Source organism: Colobus angolensis, unplaced genomic scaffold (genome assembly GCF_000951035.1).
Source record: "Colobus angolensis palliatus isolate OR3802 unplaced genomic scaffold, Cang.pa_1.0 Scaffold113, whole genome shotgun sequence".
Taxonomy (NCBI): Eukaryota; Metazoa; Chordata; class Mammalia; order Primates; family Cercopithecidae; genus Colobus; species Colobus angolensis.
In genome coordinates, this window is record NW_012112364.1 from 5953385 (window position 1) to 5974700 (window position 21316).

At 45.0% G+C, this 21316-nt stretch overlaps 1 protein-coding gene across 1 annotated transcript in view; it reads right to left on the minus strand.

The window, feature by feature from the left end:
- The window catches only part of FGF9 (fibroblast growth factor 9), a 33918-nt gene that overhangs the window by 9792 nt on the left and 2810 nt on the right, over window positions 1–21316 (minus strand). Inside the window, exon 2 of the mRNA XM_011958894.1 lies at window positions 14021–14124. Coding sequence (XP_011814284.1) covers window positions 14021–14124 — 104 coding nt within the window. The remainder of the gene's footprint in view (window positions 1–14020; window positions 14125–21316) is intronic.

Below are 21316 nucleotides of genomic sequence, written 5' to 3' on the forward strand. Positions count from 1 at the left end.
ACAACACCAAGTTGAAAAAAAAAAAAAATCACGTGTAACATTTTTCCCCTATAGACTAGTATCTGGTAAGAGTAGCAATATAATTCAATGATCACTTAAAATGCACATCGAAGATAAGCAAAAGCTGAAAATACTTCAAATTAAATATTACTCAGTAAAAGCTGAGAGTTGATGCCCTTGAAGGATCAGATTGGCAGACAATGGAGGAGAAATGGAAAGCTAAAAGGCTGAGAGGTAAAATTACGGAAATAAGGATTCAAGAAAGACATTCTACAAAGACAATTGACTGCATCTACTTTGTTCCCATGATAATCATGGGAGATATTGGAGGAGGCAGAATTTTTTTTAAGGTACCAGACTTCCTATGATAGAGAAAGCAGACTAAATTCAGCACATGATTTGTAGAAATAAAATGACAGAAAATGAAAGATTAACAAATACAATGACAGCATAAGCTCAAAGACAGGTTTTGAAAACCTAAAAGATGCACGGAGTGTCCCTAGTAGAGGCATGCTGACCTTCCAGCGACACACACGCCCGATCCAGTAACTGTGGGTGAGCTGATTAACATTCCCGGGGCTCCATTTTCTCCTCTGTAAAAATGAAGAAATTGGACGACGATTTCTAAGGTCCCTGTAAGTCTAAGATTCTAGCGATTCAGTCTTGGAAACATCAAAATGTGGAAAGCGAACTTATCCACAGTAACTCTGGAAGGACGTATTGAACAGGAAATGAAAGAAGACACTCCAGTGCAGTTGGAAAACAGGGAAAGAAACCAAAAGAAATGGACTGCATCACTGCCCACGGCAGCAGGGCGGGGCAGAGGGTGGAAAGCACAGACTGAGTTCATGCTTCCAGAAGCCGGCAGAGAATGAGATTGCTGTTTCAAGGAGGAAAGGACAGGGAAGAGGACAGCCACTTTGGCCCCAGGGGCTCTCCTTCTCTTCCCTGGGAGACCACTGGGAGGATACAGTCCCCGAAGGCATCGCTCCTTCCTTGCACTGTGGGGCCTGCCACATCCGCTTCCCAATGTTGGCCTCAATAGACAGGGCTCATTCATGAACTGTCTGCTTGACCAATAAACCCTACATCATGAACTGCCCAAAGAGAACCTACTGGGAAAAAAAGTCAAATCCTGCAAGGAAACAAAAAGTTAGCAGCGTCACAGGATGCTGAAATCCGGGGGAGCAGCTGGACATGAGCACAAGGCAGAGAAAACGCACCCTGAAGACCAACGATGCCAGGGATCCCTGGGCACAATATATTTCTATGTGGCTCTTGAATTTCTCAGACACCCACAGCAGATGCCCATGTCCCCTCAGCACCACCATGTCCACCTGATACCCACAGAGAAGTCCTAAGCAAGAATGCAAGGGAGATGACGCCGCCCCTGGCACCCTCCCCACTCCTTGGGCCCCAACTCCTAGCCCCCAGTATACTCAGGTCCGCCTCGATTTCTCAGGAAATCAATCCTTATGCTGACCCCACCTTTTGACAGATTAATAGAAATGGCCCTTCCCCTCCTCAAGACTGCGGTAGGCTATTTCTAATTCTCTCAAGGATAAGGTGACCTGACCATCTGGTCGTTCCATTCCTCCAAGACACCAAATGAATACGCTGACATGGACCATTTTAAAACTTGTGCCTTAACCCTAAGAGACCGTCTTTGATGATAGCATTTTGGGTGCTATGGCAGCCTGTGAGTTCACCATTTAAAAAATAATAAGTATAATCACAAAGGAAGCAAACCCCTCATAAATTTCTTTATTTGAGCAGATAAAATAATCATGAGCAGCATATGAGACTAAAGTATGTAAAATTAATCTTGGTAAATAAGGCTTTACTGTGGACATTTTAACATATAATTTGAGGAATGTCAGGTTTTGATCTGAAGGAAATTTTTTATTTATCTTCGGAGGCCGTGTCATGGGTCTTAATTTCAGAATTCAAACTCACAAGAAACAGTGTCAGTGTGTGTCTCGCCTGAGTACGGCATTTCCGTCACCACCACACGCTTGCGAGCCCGAGCCTATGCTGAGCAGACACAAAAGCCAAGCACTACATGAGCCACTTTGTAGGCGTCATCTTCTCTAATCCTCACAGCCCAGCTAGGAAGTGTCTATCATTAGCCCGTTCTATAGCCTCAGCTCAGAAAGAGTGAGAAGATTGCCCACGGCTACAGGGTCAGTGCGCGACAAAGTGGCGATTCCGGGGCCTGCACTTCCACTAACCACGCTTCATCTCCAAGTTGTAACTGGTCAGCATGCAAGTATAGACTAGAGTCTCCCATCACAACACTGCAGAATGAAAATCAGCTTGAAAGAGACAGAGAAAAAAGGAAAAAGAATACAAGCCAAGTCAACACAACCAGAAGAAAAGTATCTGAAACACAGGAATTCACATGGAAAATGAAAGAAGGGGGAAACAGGAAGGGAGGAAGCAAAGTGGGGAGGGAGACAGAAAGGAAGAGAATAGGAGAACCTAAAGCTGAGAGCGGACAGCTGATTATGTGCGAACACACAACGCGACATGGCAGCTAAACAGGCAAAATAATTCGGGGCTACAGCAAAACAAGCACGCTACATACCATGGAGACAGATGTCTTTGGTATGACCCTGGCAAGTCTGTTCTTAGAATACTGCATTGAGCTTGGGGCACTTCATTACACAGAAGCAGCAAACTTCAACAGAGATTGCAATGAAGAATTACCAAGAAAAAAAAGATTCAAAGGGAATCAGCCAATGTCAGGATTGTAAGCATTGACAGACAGCCTGAAGAAAGACAGCTCTGAGCGTGGCTCTCACACTTAGCACCATAACCTTTTAGTCCTAGGGGGAAGCCCTCTGCAACGGGGGTGTCAGGGATGCAGACATTTTTCTCAGCCGGTTGTCGCAGTGCCACTGAGGCACACCAGGCCAGCAGCCTGACAAGTGATGTTTCTGTGCAAGTTCAAGTCAGTCCATGGTGAGGCGGATTCAGAAGGGGTGAGGCGGCCAGGCCGCTGCCCAAGCTGGCCCAGGACAGTGGTTCCCACTCCACTTTGTAAGGATGGAGGGCATCTCTCGGGCCAGGACGCCAGACAACAACCCCAGAGCGGCTGTTGATGCTGACAGGGCAGGACTCTCCAAATGTCAGCAAAGATGCCTCTGGTGGCAACTAGGATAAACAGAAGCAGAGACAAGATGAGACAGATGAGGCAGGGACAGAGGAAAGAGCACAGAATCCGGGGACATCCAGAAGCCTCCATGTTTCTAAACCCTGTAGCAAAGGTGCCTTCTTGGCTGAAAAGCTTTCTCTACTGAGAACACCTGCCTGTTTGTCTCCATCTCCTCTGTGAATAATCCTGACATTCTCTCCTACTCCGAGAATGAAGCTCCCTCCTGCAAGCTCTCCAAGCCCCTTCTGTTTGTAATTCTAACATTCATCACACCAAATTATAATTCTTGGTTTACATGTCTGACTCCCTCAACGAAGTGGCAAGTTCTTCCTGAATAAGTTCTAAGATCACCCACACGAGGAAGTACATTTGCATTTGTAGGTACAGCTGATTCTCCTTACTTGAGGTAGTTAAGTTCTATAAACTCTCCTACAATACTGAACCACTGCTCCTGGGGGAAATACAAAGTTGGGTTCCCGTGAGCCTCTGGTCATAACATTTTTGTCAGCCAACAGATAATAACCTTGTTTGATGTGTGTTTCTGTTGAACGATACCTCATTTAATATCTGTTGCTGATTAATTAACATCAAACTCACAACCAATGGCTTCTCTAACACACATATTTGCTCCTTAAGCCGCATCACAGCCTTCTTGCACTTAGCAACACTCGACCGCACTTCAGCACCACACTAAGAATGTTTTCTACAGCAAAATCACCAATAAAAGGCACAAAACGTGACACATGGCACTAAACAGATCCCGAAAAGGACCCTTGCTTCCAGCAGAGCTGAGACAAGCAGAACAGTGTCTTCTTCAACCTCAGCTGGGAGCGTGTGCGTGGATGCCACTCACATTTTTTGCCCATGTCCATAAATAACCATGAAAGTCAGACAAATATTGATTTGGGGGTTACAAGCAAGTTTTAGTAAGTAGGCGAATTCAAAAAAACCAGAATCTGTGAACAATGAGGATCAACGTATTTCCAGCACCTACCAAAGCACTCAGCATGCATTATTAGTAGGTAATCAATAAGACTTATTGATTTTGGGAAAGAACAAAAAAGAAGGGGTTGTGAGGTAGTCCCTGAGTATGAGGGTGTGTGTGTTGTAGGTGAATGCTAGTGTGTGAGTGGGTGTGAGCGAGTGTGTGAATGTGTAAGCACGTATGCCTGTGAATGGAAGAGTGAGCAAGTCAGTGTGTGTGAGTGAACTGTGAAATGTGTGAGTGTGAGCACGTGAGTGAGTAAGCATGGGAGTACGTGTGTGAACAGAAGAGTGAATGTGCACATGAGCATGTAAGCATGTATGTGTGGATGGAGGAGTGCGTGTGTGAGCGAGTGCCAATGAGTGACTGATTAGACAGCGCTTCCAATTTGAGCCCTATTCTGCATCAGGCTGTGCAACAGTATTAACTCAAGGAACACAGGGAGACTGCGCTGCCCTGGAGAGAAGCAGGAAGCTCTTCAATTCAGGAACTGTCCATGACACTGAGGCTCTGGTTGGGGGGTTCTCCAGGGTTCCATGCGATGAACAATCTATTCTGAAAACAGGAGTGATGTGGGAGAGGTGAGAGGAGGGAGTGCCAGGATTTAGGAGGCCAGGAGGTGGAAGAAGCAGGAAGATCTTGGAGACACTGAGCTTGTGCCTCTGTTGTCCTTGAAGCTACTGTCACCTGGTTATCCTTGCAGACCCTAACTTACAACCTGATCAGACTTCTCCAGTGTGCCTCAAGGCTCAGGATGAGGGGAAGCAGGAGTCAGCACTGTCAGCAAGCCACAGACACGGAAGACCCTCACACAGACTGCTCAGTGAGGAATTCATTTGAAAGTGTTCATGAATTCAGAGGAGTTGCCGTCATAATACATTCTTTCAATCATAAGACACTTAGAAGTGCAATTACTAGCATGTGGGGCTCCCTAATACTTTTTATCAGAAAAGGAACCTTATACTCAAAATCAGGAACCACAGGCCTACATGTCAACTCCTCCAGCTCTCAAATACCTATTCACGAATCAAGTACTTTATCAACTAGGGTCTGCCTAGTCCATTTTTTGTAGGGAAAAAAAATATAAAAAGGTGATTTGGGATCCCACTGACAATACATTCATTTATGCAATATTCATTAGGTGCCAAGTGCATGCAAGACTCGATTTTAAGTGCTGGCAGGATCACGGGAACCACAGTCACCAAGTCCCTGCCTTTACAGAGCTCTGCTTTACCAAACAGGGCAGCTTTAATAGGCATCTGACTCAGGGCTTCCCAAAACTACTCTCTCAGGTTATCGGCTTCTCTGGCAGGGACAGAGGCAGAGGGACTTCAGAAAATGCAGCAGTGTGAAGCAGGGAAGAGGTGGGAAAGAGGGGCACTGGGCTCATGTACGAAAGCTGCACCTGGTCCTCAGGAAAACTCTGCTCCGGGATTCCCGAGCATGTTCCTGAGGACCCACAGCAATGTTCCTCCAAATTCCCATCCCAGACAGGAAATGCCTCTGCTGAGCAACTAAGAATTTAAAACAATCCTTCCCCAAACCTGGAAAATCTCCAGACCTGTGTCCTATACGAGCTTGGGATGTCCTCAGTATGCCTTAGACAATTAGTAAATGTAGCTACCATGCTCAACACCATAACTAAAATCAAATAGATACATTATTTTAAAAGATGATTGGGCCGGGCGCGGTGGCTCAAGCCTGTAATCCCAGCACTTTGGGAGGCTGAGACGGGCGGATCACGAGGTCAGGAGATCGAGACCATCCTGGTCTACACGGTGAAACCCCGTCTCTACTAAAAAATAAAAAAAAAATTAGCCGGGCGAGGTGGCGGGCGCCTGTAGTCCCAGCTACTTGGGAGGCTGAGGCAGGAGAATGGCGTGAACCCGGGAGGCGGAGCTTGCAGTGAGCCGAGATCGCGCCACTGCACTCCAGCCTGGGCGACAGAGCGAGACTCCATCTCAAAAAAAAAAAAAAAAAAAGATGATTGTCCACTAACTAATGGCCAGGAATACAGATGCTAAGGAAACAAATGAACCACTAAAAAAAAAAAAAAAAAAAAGATGATTGTCCACTAACTAATGGCCAGGAATACAGATGCTAAGGAAACAAATGAACCACTAAGTTAAAACTAGGCTACTGGAAAAAAAAAAAAAAATCCTCCAAAATCACATCTGTGTAAGAAATGTTAAAACCCTATTCCACCATACGGTTAATTCCAGTTTAAAATATTCATGTGATTAATTCTAGTAAATATATTTTTATTCACAAAAATGCATGGCCACGCTTAACATGCGTATGTATCAGACAAGATTTACTAATTTACCTACATTCAAATCCTGACTTGTCATCATCTATGTGACTTTCAACAAGTCATTAAGCCACTAAAATCTCACCTCCTCATCTCTAACACCAGGACGATATATGGACTCAGTCATACAGCAGAAGCTGCCCTCCGTAGCATCTGAGAATTATTATTCAATTCTTTGAAAACTGCTCATGCACAGATGAAACGCAGCAAAAGGCAATGCTCAATAATTCGAAGTATCTGCTGAAAGCCACCCATCTCCAGAACATGCCTGTTAGCAGGCAGGTGACTAAGGAAATGAACCTATTCATCTCCTTTATGTGACCTGCATTCTTTGTACAGGACGTGTCTGAACGTCTCCCATCAAAGCAATCGGAACTGAACCGCTAAGTGACAAATCAGAAGCTGAGTGGTCCTTGCCATGTGGTGTGGTCTCCTGTTCCACGAACACATAAGGTTCTTCTCCTTGTTCAAAAGTGGCTCCAAACTGCTCCTGCAGAGCCGCTGACGGAGACGAGGGGGTCTCTGACCAATGGCACGGGTTGGCCTCCGTCCCCAACTCTGACCCTGCCCAGAGCTTCATGCCTAAGCAGTGTTCTTCAACACTGGCACCGCAGATACCTAGCAGGCAAAGGGTGTCATCTGCGGGGCCACAAGTTCTCTCCAAGAATGTTTTCACGTGGCCTTTCCATGTCAATGAAAAAGTACTAGAATTGTTTTAAGGGTATCCAGGAGCCCACCGATGACCATCCCACAACTACATAACTGCCCCCCAAGAATGGACTGGGGTTTAAAATGGCTGCCCGTGGTACACAGTGCTACAATACTTTCGCCATCAGCACCAACAGGAAGAAGAAAAGGTACACTGCGTACATTGGTGGTGTGTCTGAGATACGTGAAGATCAGATGAGATCATTTGTTGTCCCGGGAACTCACACAGGAAGAAGTGGGGCAGGGGAACAAGCCATCCTGAGGTGCTCTGCAGACCGGCGCCCTGAGTTCACAGGAAGCTGCACCGAGCGCCAAGGCTGGATTTACAGTGAGGCAGCATCTTCGTCTCAGTCAGGGAGCATCTTCCTCCATGTGAAATCCACTGTGTCAGTGTGCATTTTACTGATCTTGCCGTTCAGCTTGAATTTTGGCACATAAATGTTTTGAATTACAGTTTTCAAAGAGGCATAAGGAATTCCCATCTAGTTATCCAGTTTCATGTGTGCACATATTCAAATAACATGACAAAAATAATCTAAGTCAACATAGGATTATAAGGATATGAGATATACTTCACTGTCTCCTTTTAAAGACGTGGATATGTCCCTCAATTCCGGGACAGAGGGACCCTACAGGGTTCCTCCCACCTACCCCACAATACGGAACACCAAGCAAGAAACTCCTTTGACTCATATACGTCTGCACAGCAGAAACAACGGCCCCAAATGAGGTATTTACTAAAAGACACCTTCTGTGCTTTGGAAACAGAGTTGAAACCCCTCGCACCTTGGTTACTGATTACACGGAGCCATATAAACCAAGGCCCTGTTGTGTCCTTGGAAACATAACCAAAACCACCAGGAAACAGCGGCTTTAAGAAGCACCTGTCAGGATGAGGCTAGGAACGGCCGCAAAGCACCGGTCTGAGGCAGTCAGCCTGAGGCTGCTCCTCGCTCTGCATCTACAAGTGTTGGGCCTTTGAGCAAGTCACTTAACCTCTCTCATTTTCAGTTTCGGTAGCTGACTGATTCCGGTGGAAACACCTGGGCTCTGCAAGTTCATAACCCCGCATCAGTGCTATCACTATTTCATGCCCATGTACAGTAGACAGCGCATGTGCGTGTTCCTGACGGAGTGAATAACTGGGTCAACAAACATTTACCACGTGCCAACTGCACATAAATTGCCCTGCCTGGCCTTCAAGAAACAGAAAAATTACAAAGCCAAAGACTCTGACTCCAAAAAACTTCATCTAACAAAGAAGCCAGCAGGAATTACAATTCTGGGCAAAATAATGTTAAGTGCTACAAAGGGATACAAACCAGAAATGTTGGTACCTCCCCCCATCTCTGCCCATCCTCCAGTGTCACTTTTCCAGACTCCATGCCATATGTTCCAACATCCTTGCAATGCCAGTACCTGTGCCAGCTATCTTTTTTAATGAAAAGGTCAATTCCTTTTGTTAAATGCAAGCTTCTTGAAGGAGATTAATTTTTTCATGCCATTCTTTTTTAAGGAGGCATTTATTATGGTCAATTATTCTTGATGTTTTAAAGTATCTTGAAAACTGGGCATGGTGGTTCATGCCTGTAATCCCAACACTTTGGAAGGGTGAGGCAGGCAGATCACTTGATGTCAGGGGTTCAAGATCAGCCCGGTCAACATGGTGAAACCCCGTCTCTACTAAAAATACAAAAATTAGCCAGGCGTGGTGGTGCCGCGTACCGTAATTCCAGCTACTCAGGAGGCTAAGGCAGGAGGACCTCTTGCACCCAGGAGGCAGAGATTGCAGTGAGCTGAAATCATGCCACTACACTCCAACCTGGGCGACAGAGTGAGACTCCATCTCACAAAATAAAAAAAAAACTTTTTAAAAGTATTTTTATAATACTCAAACAGTTTAGATGAAGACTCTAAAAGTAACTATCAGAGCCATGCCGCTAATCTTTCTGATAAGAACAAAAGTGACCAATGTCAATGAATATCTAATCCCCTGGCCAAGTGTGTTGTGTGTGTGTGTAATCTAATATCCTCTCGAAATTTCAACCTGGCAGCATATTTTAATTGTCAGATTTGAAGGGTCATGTGACCTAACCTGCCTGCCCTTCCTTTTCTGAGGCTCCTATTTATCCCTCAAGACCCATTTTCAATGCTGCTGCTCAACCTCCCCAAGCAGTTATTTACACGCTCCTCTGGGATCCAAACATCTGTCCATTCCTCTACTATGGTAAATTGCGCGCTGCCCTGAATTATTTACAAGTATAGCTACCTGTTTCATTGTTTTGCACTCATCACAGTGCTGGAGGAATCACAGCTATAAATGTGAGATACATAAACATAATACATGAATGGATACATGGACAAATTATCACATGCATACAATAATCAAACACCATCCTCATGTTAAAATTATTCATGTTCTCCTTCTAATCAAATCATTATACCCATTAGAAATATAGTTTTTCTTATTTCCACATTCTAATAGGATATCAGAATCCTGTATATTTTTCTGAAGAGGTATTAGCCCATTTACCTCTGACCTTTTAGATCGACTCTCAAGGTAAACCTGGAGACAAAAACAAGCAAACAAAAACTACATAGATGAAAAGAGAAAATTAATCCCTAAATAGGAAAATATACTTTAAATGAATTTCACATTTACACATTTACTTTATAAAAGTGATTTCCCCAAATCTCCTATTTACCTTCTTTCATAATGAGATCAGTTTCTAACTGTTTAGGGAAAAATAAAATAAAATCTCCAATTTAGTTTACTGAGCTTCATGCAACTTCACAGAGATAGATTTCTGGAGGCTCCAAATGTTAAGTGTATTTAGTAACACAACCATTGCTCGTTTCTTTCCTTCTCTCAATCTCATCACAATGAAAATGAGGTATTTTAGTCACTCCTCATTCTCACTGCCACACGAGGCAGGATAACCACAAACCCAATGGGAAATATGAGATTCCAGCCCCTGAGGAACAAGACTTTCACTCTCACCCTCCCCCTCACCTGCAGGAGGAACAGACCAAAGGGAAATAACCTCCCGCCCAGAAGCCTCCCTCCCAGCTGCTTACAAAAGAGGCAAAAAGGTCTCACTGCACAAACATTTTGTGTGCACAGAGAACATCACGGGTCAGACAGAGAAGACTTGAGAAAGAAGCCTGAGAAATTCAAACTACAGAATTCCTGGGATCCGTCCAGACTGGGAAGAGACATTCCAGACGTCTAACTCGAGCTCTTCATCTTACAGAAGAGGAGAAAGAGGGCCTGATGCCTACTTCGTAGCAGATACAGAAGGAGAGTTAACCACGCTCTTGACACTATCTTTCCTCCAGCCTCAGCCTCACCCCCCTCGGGCCACACACACCAGAGACAACACAGGCAGACGCAGGCCAATTATGCATAGAAATGGAAGAGGGTGATTCCTCCTTCAACTGGAGACCTAAATACACGGTAACTATACAAGGGAGATACTGCAAGGCCACATCTGTGCACCCAGTGAGGGACAGAAATAATCATAATTTTTAATTCAGTTCAACCCAATGAGCGTTCATCGAGCACCTACTATGTACAAGAGCCATTGCTGTGTGTTAGGAAACCTTAAAAAAAAAAAAAAGAAAGAAAAGAATGTGGTCCATGGCCTTTAGACACATTAGGGAACAGAGAAACACAATTGACCACACTGTAAACTGTACTGTGACTTATGTAATAACAGCAACAAAGCATTCCTAGGGCCCAAAGGAAAACACAAGAAATGCTAACTAGAATAAATAGGATTAGAATTGGGGGTGTAATGAAGGTTTTGCAGAAGAAGTAATATTTCCATTGAACCTTAAATAGAGTCTGCTGCTTCAGGTGGAGAAGGCAAGAGCTTATATCTGAGAGAGAAATTCACTGGACCACAAGTATAAATCAGACTGCATGATGTGTTTGGAAAACAGCAAACAGACGGACTCCAGTTACACAGGGAAAGAGGCGCACGGGGTGCTCCCGGCAAAGCAGATCCAAGCAGCGGTTCATCCTAAGCATTGGATGCCACATGAAAGAATGTGGGCAGTATCCTTCAAAAGCAAGTATGTGAAGGGATCTCTGTGCACAACTGACACTGCTGTCTGGGTTTTGAAGGTCCTTCTGGCATCAGTGTGGAGAATGGATTGGAGACAGAAGACTAGCGATGCAGGGAAGCAGCTGAAGATGTTTCCCCAAGGAAAGCATAATACGGAAAAAGTGTCTCTCGCAGCCACCTTTCCTCGGAGCAGTTTCCATGCCTGGGCACTCTTCACGTGAGAAGGTGTGCGCTTCTCAAGCACACACGGAAGAAGAGTCATTTTACCCTTTCTTTCATTGCCCTTTGCCTGGCTGGGACTCCATGACTGGACTGCCGGCAAGCTGTGCGGCTGTATAGTACTGGTGACAAGTCTACTTCTGCCCACACACTCTGTATGTACTCAAAAAGCCCAAGGTGAGGCAGCCAGGGGCCATAGCAAACCTAAGACAGCTGGGCTTCCCAGAAAAGGGGAAAGATGGTGCTCTCCAGCTGTCTACCTGGCTGCCGTTTCCCGCAGTATTGTCACTGGCACTCCGTGGGTCTACACTCAGTGTCCCTTTCATGCTGCCCCAGGCACTGTGCTAGGAACTGGGGTGTGCCAGGCAGGAAGGCATGAGTAAGAAACCATTTAAATCACCCAGAAGGAGAGATGAGACTCAGCCCGGGCAACAGTCCTACCAGCAGCTTTGCTGAACACAAAATTAGACATGCTTTCCTTGTCAACCAATAAACCACAGGAGTCTGAATCATGCTGGTGATTTCATCTGAAAGACTGGTCAGCTCTCGACTGGGAAAAATTCAGAGGGGTGTGCAAGGTGATCCTTGGAGCAGGGAACGAATAGCAGGGCCCCTGTTTAGGTTTCCTCATTCATTCTGTTCTTTAAAATTGTCTTCTTTGCTGTCATCGCTTATAAAATAACATATATAAACTATACTTTGATATACACAATTTTAAAATAATTTCATATTTGAGATGCATACTCAAATTAAGTATATTTGTTTGAAATGCATATGTTGAGATGCATATTCAAAAAAATCTTTTTTGGTGGGGATACGTGATCAAAGAAGTTTGGAGGCCACTGCGATAAATCTACACACTAAAAGTCAGAACTTCTCTTTTACACACACAGAAAAAGCATTTTGTTGAGTTCAACTGTGACCCACTCAAACCCACATTACATACCTAAAAGTGAAAGAAAAAAAAAAAACTAAAGGTGTTACAAAAAGGAACATCATTTTCTATTTTGTTAACGTAAAAGTTTCCTTTATCTTGTATCTCATCTTTCTTCACACTCAAAGGTATTCACAAAAGTTGTGTAGGGAGTTCATAGAGTTCATAATTTTGCCTAAATGATCCACTGTGTTTAAAAAGCTAAAGCCAACCCTATACTTACAAATACATTTTAGCATTTTATACATATGTATGTGTGTATCTATATATACATATTTTTACAAGCCTAATGATAGAAAATTATATCTAGAAACATTTTTGCCCTTCATTTCTGTGTATTGAGAACTCCAAAACTTTTCTCATTCTAAGCTTCTGTTCATTTTCAACTTTTTATAAACTAAAGTTCTCGTATTTCAGAAAATATGGATTAAATTCTCATTTGACGACCAGTAATTACAATAATAAATTACTTTGGGAGACCAGGGCAAGAGGATCACTTGAGGCCAGGAGTTCAAGACCAGCCTGAGCAACATAGCACGACCTTGTCTCTACAAAAAAAAAAATTTTTGTTAACCACATGTGGTGATGCACACCCACAGTCCCAGCTACACAGGAGGCTGAGGCAGGAGGATCTTCTGAGCCCAGGAGTTCCAGGCTGTGGTGAGCAATGATTACACCACTGCACTCCAGCCTGGGCAACAGCAATACCCTATCTCAGAACAAAAGGAAAGGAAAAGGAAAAGGAAAAGGAAAGGAAAAGAAGGAAGGAAAGAAAGAAAAGAGAAAGAGAGAAACACTAAAATTAATTTCATTACAAGTTTGAATGTTGAAAACCCAAGTTAGTATATATTCTTCACACTTACACATTAAGCAAAAATGTATTAAGTCCCTGCTGCGTACCATGCACTGTGTTTTAGGTACTGCATTAACAGGTGTAAAGCGGTACCATGATGGAAAGTTAGTCCCCCCCCACAGAGTGGAAGAGCAGACTTTGTCTCATTCACACCTCAGCACCTAGAACAGTGCCTGCCTGGCACCTGGCAGGGCACAATAAATACTTCTTCACTGTCTCCCCTGAGGACCTTACAACCTAGTGGGGATGGGGAGTGGGGAAAAAAAGAAATTCATAACATTTGCAAATAATTGCAATATTGTAATATTCCTATTCATATACAAAAAATATCTGACAATAATTTCCATCTCCCTTCTTCTCTGCATAATGAAAATCTTGGATGTAGCTCAGAGAGAGTTTAGATTCACTGCATGGTCTATTTCTAGTTTTAATTACAATGCTTGGCAAAGCTTAGGAGGAGATCATTTCAATTCATTTCAAAAATAACTCTCATTCAATACAAGGAGATGGGATTTTTCACACTTGTAAATTTTTTTATTTACTTGATAATTAAGATGGTTTGGCATATAAATAAAGCATTTTCTTAGTAACTTTGGTCTAGTGAAGATGTAGAGCTGTTTATCTATTAATAAAAATAAAATGGCTTTCCTCAAAAAGTAAAAACTTACACTTGCCTTCCAAACAGACTCAGTTTCATTTCTGGCCCTTTTAAATCCAGAGAAAAGACAGCTGTTCAAATCAAACATGGAGCATAAAGCTGGATGAAGTCCCTCCAGTACTTACTGATCCATACAACTCCCCCTTCTCATTCATCCCGAGGTAGAGTCCGCTGTCCACGCCTCGAATGCTGACCAGGCCCACCGCTATACTGATAAATTCCAGAATGCCTGTAAACAAAGGGCAGAAGGCAGAGGACAGGTCAGAGCACGGAGCATGTCCTTAGAGTCCCAGCGTCCCTGGGGTTTTGGAGAGGACACTGAGCCCACCTCCCCACTTGGATAACCCCACGCTAGTTAAAGAAGTGTCTTCTCTTTTAAAATCACTGTGTAAAAGAATTGATTTCCAACTAAATTCTATCTTATAATGATACAAAAATACTTACCAACATGACTTATGCAATAAACAAAACATTTTAAAAATTAAAAAGCTAGTATCTGCATAGATATGCCAAGAAGTAATAGGACAGAAAAACCAGTGTGTACATAATCTAATTAACTTAAAAGAGTAGAATTTAAGAGAAAGACAATCTACATCCACTTTGTAAACACGAAGTTAAGTATCTGTGACTCTCTTATTTTGAGAGACGTAAGACCATTCACTAAACAGAATACTTTTTTTTAAAAAAAGACAATCTACTTCCACTTTATAAACATGAAGTTAAGTATCTGTGTGTGAGTATCTTGCTCTTGGACTTCCCAGCCTTTAGAACTGGGAGAAATAAATACCTGTTTAAGTAGCAAAAAAAAGAGAAAGTATTCTGTTTAGAGAATGGTCTGTCTCTCAAGGAGAATGAGGTGCTAACTAAAGCTTTGATTGGTTTATACAGAAAATTATCCAACTCTGTATTGTGTAGCTTTTTTTTAACTCTATCTAGAAAACTAAAACTGCCCAAATACATCCCAAATATTTTTGCTTAAACAAAGTATTGGTTTCTGCTATGTTTATCTAAACCTCAGAGAGTTAAGCAATTAAAATAATAATATTCTGAAGAGATAATACTGCTCTTGATTTAAAGTAGGCATGGAATGCTGTATCCCAAAATCAAATCAACACAATGATCTTCTTTTACTTCCTTCTTTCCCCTTGCTTACCTCACTAAGACTAACACCTAAGCTGGGCATAAATCCAGAATTTTATGGCCACACAACAGCAGCTTCAATTTCTCTAACTATATTGTGGTTATAAGATGATTAGCCCACAGTATATTTAGGACACACTGCTATTTTTTTTTTTTTTTTTTTTTTTTTTTTTTTTTGAGATGGAGTCTCGCTCTGTCGCCCAGGCTGGAGTACAGTGGCACAATCTCGGCTCACTGCAAGCTCTGCCTCCTGGGTTCACACCATTCTCCTGCCTCAGCCTCCCCAGTAGCTGGGAGTACAGGCGACAGCCACCACGCCTGGCTTTTTCTTTTTTGTGTGTGTATTTTTTAGTAGAGATGGGGTTTCACTGTGTTAGCCAGGATGGTCTTGATCTCCCGACCTCGTGATCCACTTGCCTCCGCCTCCCAAAGTGCTGGGATTACAGGTGTGAGCCACCACGACCAGCCGGACACTGCTAATATTATTTGTACTCAGCGATTTTTTCCTTTTTATTGTAAACTAAAGTGCTACATTTTATATAGATTTTACATTAATGCATATCAAATACTGAGTTGTCTTAAAAATACTTTCAAATATTAAAAATTTTACTTACATTTAAGAGTTCAGAAAAAAACTTACAGTAACAATGTGCTATAGTCAGTCTCATGTGACTAATAAAAAAGCACTTACATGAATTTTCAACAATTAATTTTGCAACTCTCTCAAAATACACTGGTGCTGCAATCAAAAGAAGACATGAACAGCATAAATCTAATAAAGGATTAACTCAAGAGGAAACTATTCCAAGGTGAAGTAAAAAGAAGAGCTATTTCTTCTAAAGGGGTATTCCTAATTCTTTTATAAGGATAAAATGTAACAAATTTATCTTGTGCTTACAGTTTACAGAATATCTGAAGATTCAAATTTAATTATTTTAATAGGATGTTAAATAGTATATAAAAAAATAAAGTGAAATTACAAATCGTGTTTTGAATCTGATAATCTATGACTCTACGATGGAAGATACATCCAAAAGAAGCCAGTTTATTACCAGCCTTCCCTACTCACAAAGCAAATGGGAATATAAATAAGGCAGTATTTCCATGAGATTCATTTCTCATGAATCGCTCCCTTTTTGATGCATTTTATTTCACTGTACTACTTCTAATTCTTCTGAGTCAAAAATAATTAAAATTGTGGCATTTTATTACTATTAGCAGTCACAGGTATGTGAATATCTTCTTAGTTACCTGAAAGCACACCAAAATGTGGGTCATACATATCCTGAAATTAATGTAAGGAGTTAATGTCCAATTTTCATCGTAAGATGAAATGCAGAAATATCTGGTCCCTTTTGAGGTCTGAATGATTTAATTTACCAGATCAATAAGGAAAGCTTTAATCATAAAACTAAAAGATATTTGCAGCTTCTAAGGGGGCATGTGATGATCTTTCTGTTTTCTCCACACATGGAGTAGCTGAGGACTAATAATGAGTATTAGCCAATGTCACTCATCAGGTCCAACAAAGAATAAGGTGTATGTGATTTCACAAAACCATCTCCCTGGCTGGTCTGCAGAACATCAAGAAAAAAAAAATAACAGCAGCAGTGATAACTGTAATAGCGAAAATTCTCGAGCATTTAGTCTATGCTGAATGAGAGGCGGTCTCTCATTTAATCCTCAGAACAACTCTAGGCATTACAATATTCTAATCCCCAGTGTACAAACGGGGAAATTGAGGTTTAAGGAGGTTAATAATTAGCCCCCAAGCAATTGGACTCCAAAACCTATTTCCTTAACTATTATGCACATCTTACATTTGGTTTTACCTTTTTTAATGTTTCTGTGATTTCTGTACTATTTTCATATAGTTGAGTTCTGAAAGTATTATCATTATATAATTTGGAAATGAAGATAGTAAGATATCTATCTAGTTTCTTTTTCTGGCATTGACAAGACAGCTGTAATTCATAGTCGTTCATTTTTTCATTCAAGAAGCTATTATTGAGGGATTATGATAAGCCAAGCACCATGCCATTTATTGAGTATGTAAAGACGAACCAGATATAGCCTAGGTCCTATTACCCTCAAATTTTTGCTCACCATCTGTTGGGAAGAAGGACACGTAAACAGATAAATATAACAAGAGTATGGCGAATGCAGTGACAGGGAACTGTTCAGTGTATGGGCAGTCCAAAGATGGGCAGCTCATCTGGGTTTCTGAAGGCAAGTCAGAAGCTTCCCAAGAAAATAAATACCTGAGATAAGTCTCCAAAAAGCTATCCAAGTGAGAAGGAACTACCTAGTGACCCCTGGTGGAAAAGATTTCATCACCTCAAACCACCACCCATTTCTCTGCAGTTTCTTAAAAATAGAGACCTCAAAAGAATAGCCCAGCTTTTTATGTGGTCACCTCAGTGATGCAAGGACAAGTAGACCACCTGAACGTAGGGGTCACACTCATTCTCCCCCACGCAAAGAATTCCACTGTTGGAAGGTCAGGAAGATGTGGCAACCTCGCAACAGGATCCCAGCCCAACCAGACCAGAAACCTCATCATTCCTGGTACCCTCTTGTTCACAATAAATTCTATAACCTCAACCAGGTCCATTCATCTCTCTGGGGTGGAGCTGGTGCCAGGCAAGTGCTTCCAACTGCACTCCCTGAGTACAACCTGCTCCACAGGTTATCTGCTCACCTGACTGGGCAGCACAGGGGGGCTGGATCAGTAACAGCCAGAAGTCTGTGCAGAGACGTCTGAATGTTTAATGATCAAGGAGAGAGAAAGAGAAAGAAGGAATGACAAAGAAAATGACAAAGAAAAGAAGGAAGGAAGAGGGGAGGAGGGAGGGAGGGAATGATGAGATTGTGCCTAAAATTAGAACTATGGCACACACGTGTACCATGGCAGCCTGTCCCTCATTTTGGGCAGACACAGCCTTGACATCCTTAGCTCAGAAGGCCCACAATAATGGGTAGTGATAGGGTGACATGGGAAGCACAGGGTCGGTGACTACTGTCATTTCTTTATTGTCTTCCACAGCAGCCAACAGTTCCAAATGAGGACATGCTCATTGGGACCCCACTGGATTCGATGAGGTGTGAGCTCATCCATGGCCCATGAGAGACCAGGTCAATGCCTGGACTATTTCAGGAAAATCACCACACCGGACCTTGCCAGTTGCTCCAGACTCACTGTTAGTGACTATCCCCAGAGCTGATGGGCTGCCCCAGTTCTGTTCACATGGACCATTATCAAAAGCTGGCACCGCCCCCTACAGCCCATCTGTGCTGGGCCTCATCTCCAAGGCCATGCGAGGCCAGCAGTGGGAGAGCAAGGCAGTCAGAGCTGCTCCACTCTGGCCCTCATCACATGTTCCTCTGACCTAAGAGCCCCGGACACATGACAGAAGTGCACTCTTCAGACCACGCAAATGTACGCAGACTGTCGAGAGGGGCAGGGCATGAGGCTGCAGAACATTCATGATTAAGCCTGTTCCCTGCAGAGCTTCCTGCTCACCCAGAGAAGCTCCAACCAGGGCTGCCAGATCAACCATCTCAGATCCTGCACCGGGGTAAGTTCGGATCTGTAGCAACTTGAGCACATCTCAGAGTTTACATAGGAAATGACTAACCGAATGGGAGTTAAAACTCCACCAACTTTTCCAGAACCTGAAGCAATCCTAAAACCATCTCCTTAAACACCCAGTGTTTTCCTGAGACATTGACGAGTCAGATACATAGAACAGAATTAAAGTTCAAAACCCAGGAAATAAGTTTGAAACACCCGTTTAAAAAAAACAATTATACTATCGTATTTCTTCCCTCTAGTAAAACCTTCACCTGACCCCCCTTTGAATAGAAGCCACAGTTTGGGTGCTCATCTGAGAACCTGAAGACCAGCCTTTCAGAGCTACCTAACCCCCGCCAAAAAGGGAACAGACTCAGGCTTCCCAAGCAAGCTAAATAGCATATCAGGCCCAGCGTTCATGTTTTCATCATTTTACATTACTTTTTCCCCAAATGATTTTCTGCTCACTTTTTTGCCCATCTAGCAAGGCTGGAGTGCTTTAAAAGTGAGCTATATATACATAAAGGTATATAGATATACAGATGAAAGAAGACATCTCGCTTCCCCAGCCTACTGCACAGAGATACAATTGTGAGTTCCTTTTCTCCTTGTTCAATCTTATCTCCACACCACCAACCCCAGAGGAAAAAAAAAAAACACACACACACAAAGGGCTCCTTCAAGGTCCCACCTAAGTTGTCACCTCCGCAGCTCCTGCTGGAACAGTAAGACTCCCCCACCCCCAAGTCCTCTGCACTGCCGCTGCTGTGTCACTGCCAAGCTTGCCAGCAGCTGCAGTCACCTGCGGCTGCATGGGGGCGGCAAAAATCCTTTTTCCAGCAGGCTTCCTTCTGCTGTTTCATTTCAGGTAGAAAATGCACCTTCTATTTTAATCAAGGTGTAAACCCACCCCGCCCCCCGCCTACAGTTTACTCTTTTCTAGAGAAACTGAGTGTGAGGACGAAGTCCCCAGAGGGGAGCCGGGCTGCGGAGGGGAGGCTGCTGCCAGAAGAGGAGGGGGGCCGAAGGTGAGGCCGCGGCGGCGCGCGGGAGCGCCAGGTGTGCCAGAGCCGGGGCGCTGCAGCCCCCTCGCCCCCTCCCGGCGCCCGTGCCCTCCCTCCGCCTTCCCCGCGCGCGCCACGGGGTCCTAGCGCCGCCGCGGCCTCGTTCCGGGCGGGGCTGGGAAGGCGAGGGTAGGAGGCTCCCGGCACACGCACCACCGCTCTGCGGAGGTTGCTAATATTGGGACCTGCCGCAGCGGCAGCAGCGGGAGACCGCGGCACTGCTGTCACCCCGGGGGCCTGCTTCTCACTGCAACCGCATGAAAGACTTAAATAACCCTCCTGCCTCACCCTGCTTCCCCACCCCCACTGCGCACAGCCACCCACTCAACTCCATCCCAGCCAGGGTGAGGGGCACAGCGGAGCGCCAGGGCGCCCTTCCCCCTCGGCCGACGCCAGGCCGACGGGCTAGCTCGCGGCTCGGCGCCCCCAGTCCCCAACCTGGGCCGGGGCTTCCGCTCCGCTCTCATCCAACACTACCCCCTTCCCTACCCCCAGCCTCTACATCCACCCCACCAACACAGCGCCGACGGTGTCTGAGGAGTGGAGATGCCACTTCCTTGGCAACACCTTTCTCCGACCTCTAGGGGTGAGGGGTCCAGCTTTTTGTTTGACGGTTTCTATCGAGCCACTGTAGCCGGCCGCGGTCCTCGTCCGCTCACCCTAGAACGCGCCTCTCCTGCCCTCCCCCGTGGCCCCCGCCCTTGCATCCGCGCTTTCCCCCCGTGGCAGAGTTACGGGATTTCTAATGACTCGATTGCGTGTGGCAAACGTCCTATTCTAAAGGTGACTGCATCAAAAAAAAAAAAAAAAAAAAAGCTCATGGAGGGAAGGGGTGCGTGGAGCAGCCCCAACTGGAACATCCCATAATCTCTGCACACCAGGGCCCAGTCGTGCTGCACCGGAGTTCTAACAGGGTCTCTGAAAGACAGGCTCGGCTGATCCACACAATAAAACCGGCTCAGGCCTGCCGCGGCGCCCCTGCAGCCGTGCGCCCCCGCCGCGCTCCCGCGCGCACCCCGGGCTCCCCGGGCTGTGAAGCCGGAGCCCAGGCGGGGGCGCGGGAAAGCCAGATCGCGATCGGCGAGCTCGCGAGCTCTGCTCTCGGAAAGCGGTTAACAATAGCACGCCGCCCCCTCCGCCCGCCTCCGCGGCCCTTTGTCCCCCCACCCCCACTCCTTCCCCTGCGGCTCCGGCCAGGGGCCCCCGACCCACCTCCCGGGCACCACGGAGCCCTTCAAGTCTCCACAACCCGGCTGCGTGCTTCAGAAGAAGGGGAGGGACACGGAATGTGACAGGGGAGCTCAGGGGTCCGACCTCCAGCCCGTCCTCTGTCCCCGCCACCAACTCTCCTGCCGCTGCGCGCGCCTCCAGCCGTTCCCACACCGCAAACCACCGCGCTGCCTGGGGCGGCGGCTGTCACAGCCCCGCCAGACCCACTCTCGCACACAAAGAGAAAGCGAAGGGGCTCGACTTGGGCCGAAATGAAAAACCGGATTCCCTAAACGCGGCCAGAGGTGTTTCAGCCCCTGCCTGCCGCCCCCCCGGCCCCCGTGCTCCCCGCAGCACTGAAGGCTGCACCCGAGCCGGGCGGAAAGGGAGCCAGAACGCGAGCGCGTTTAGGACCGCGCGGAGCCGGCCAGGCA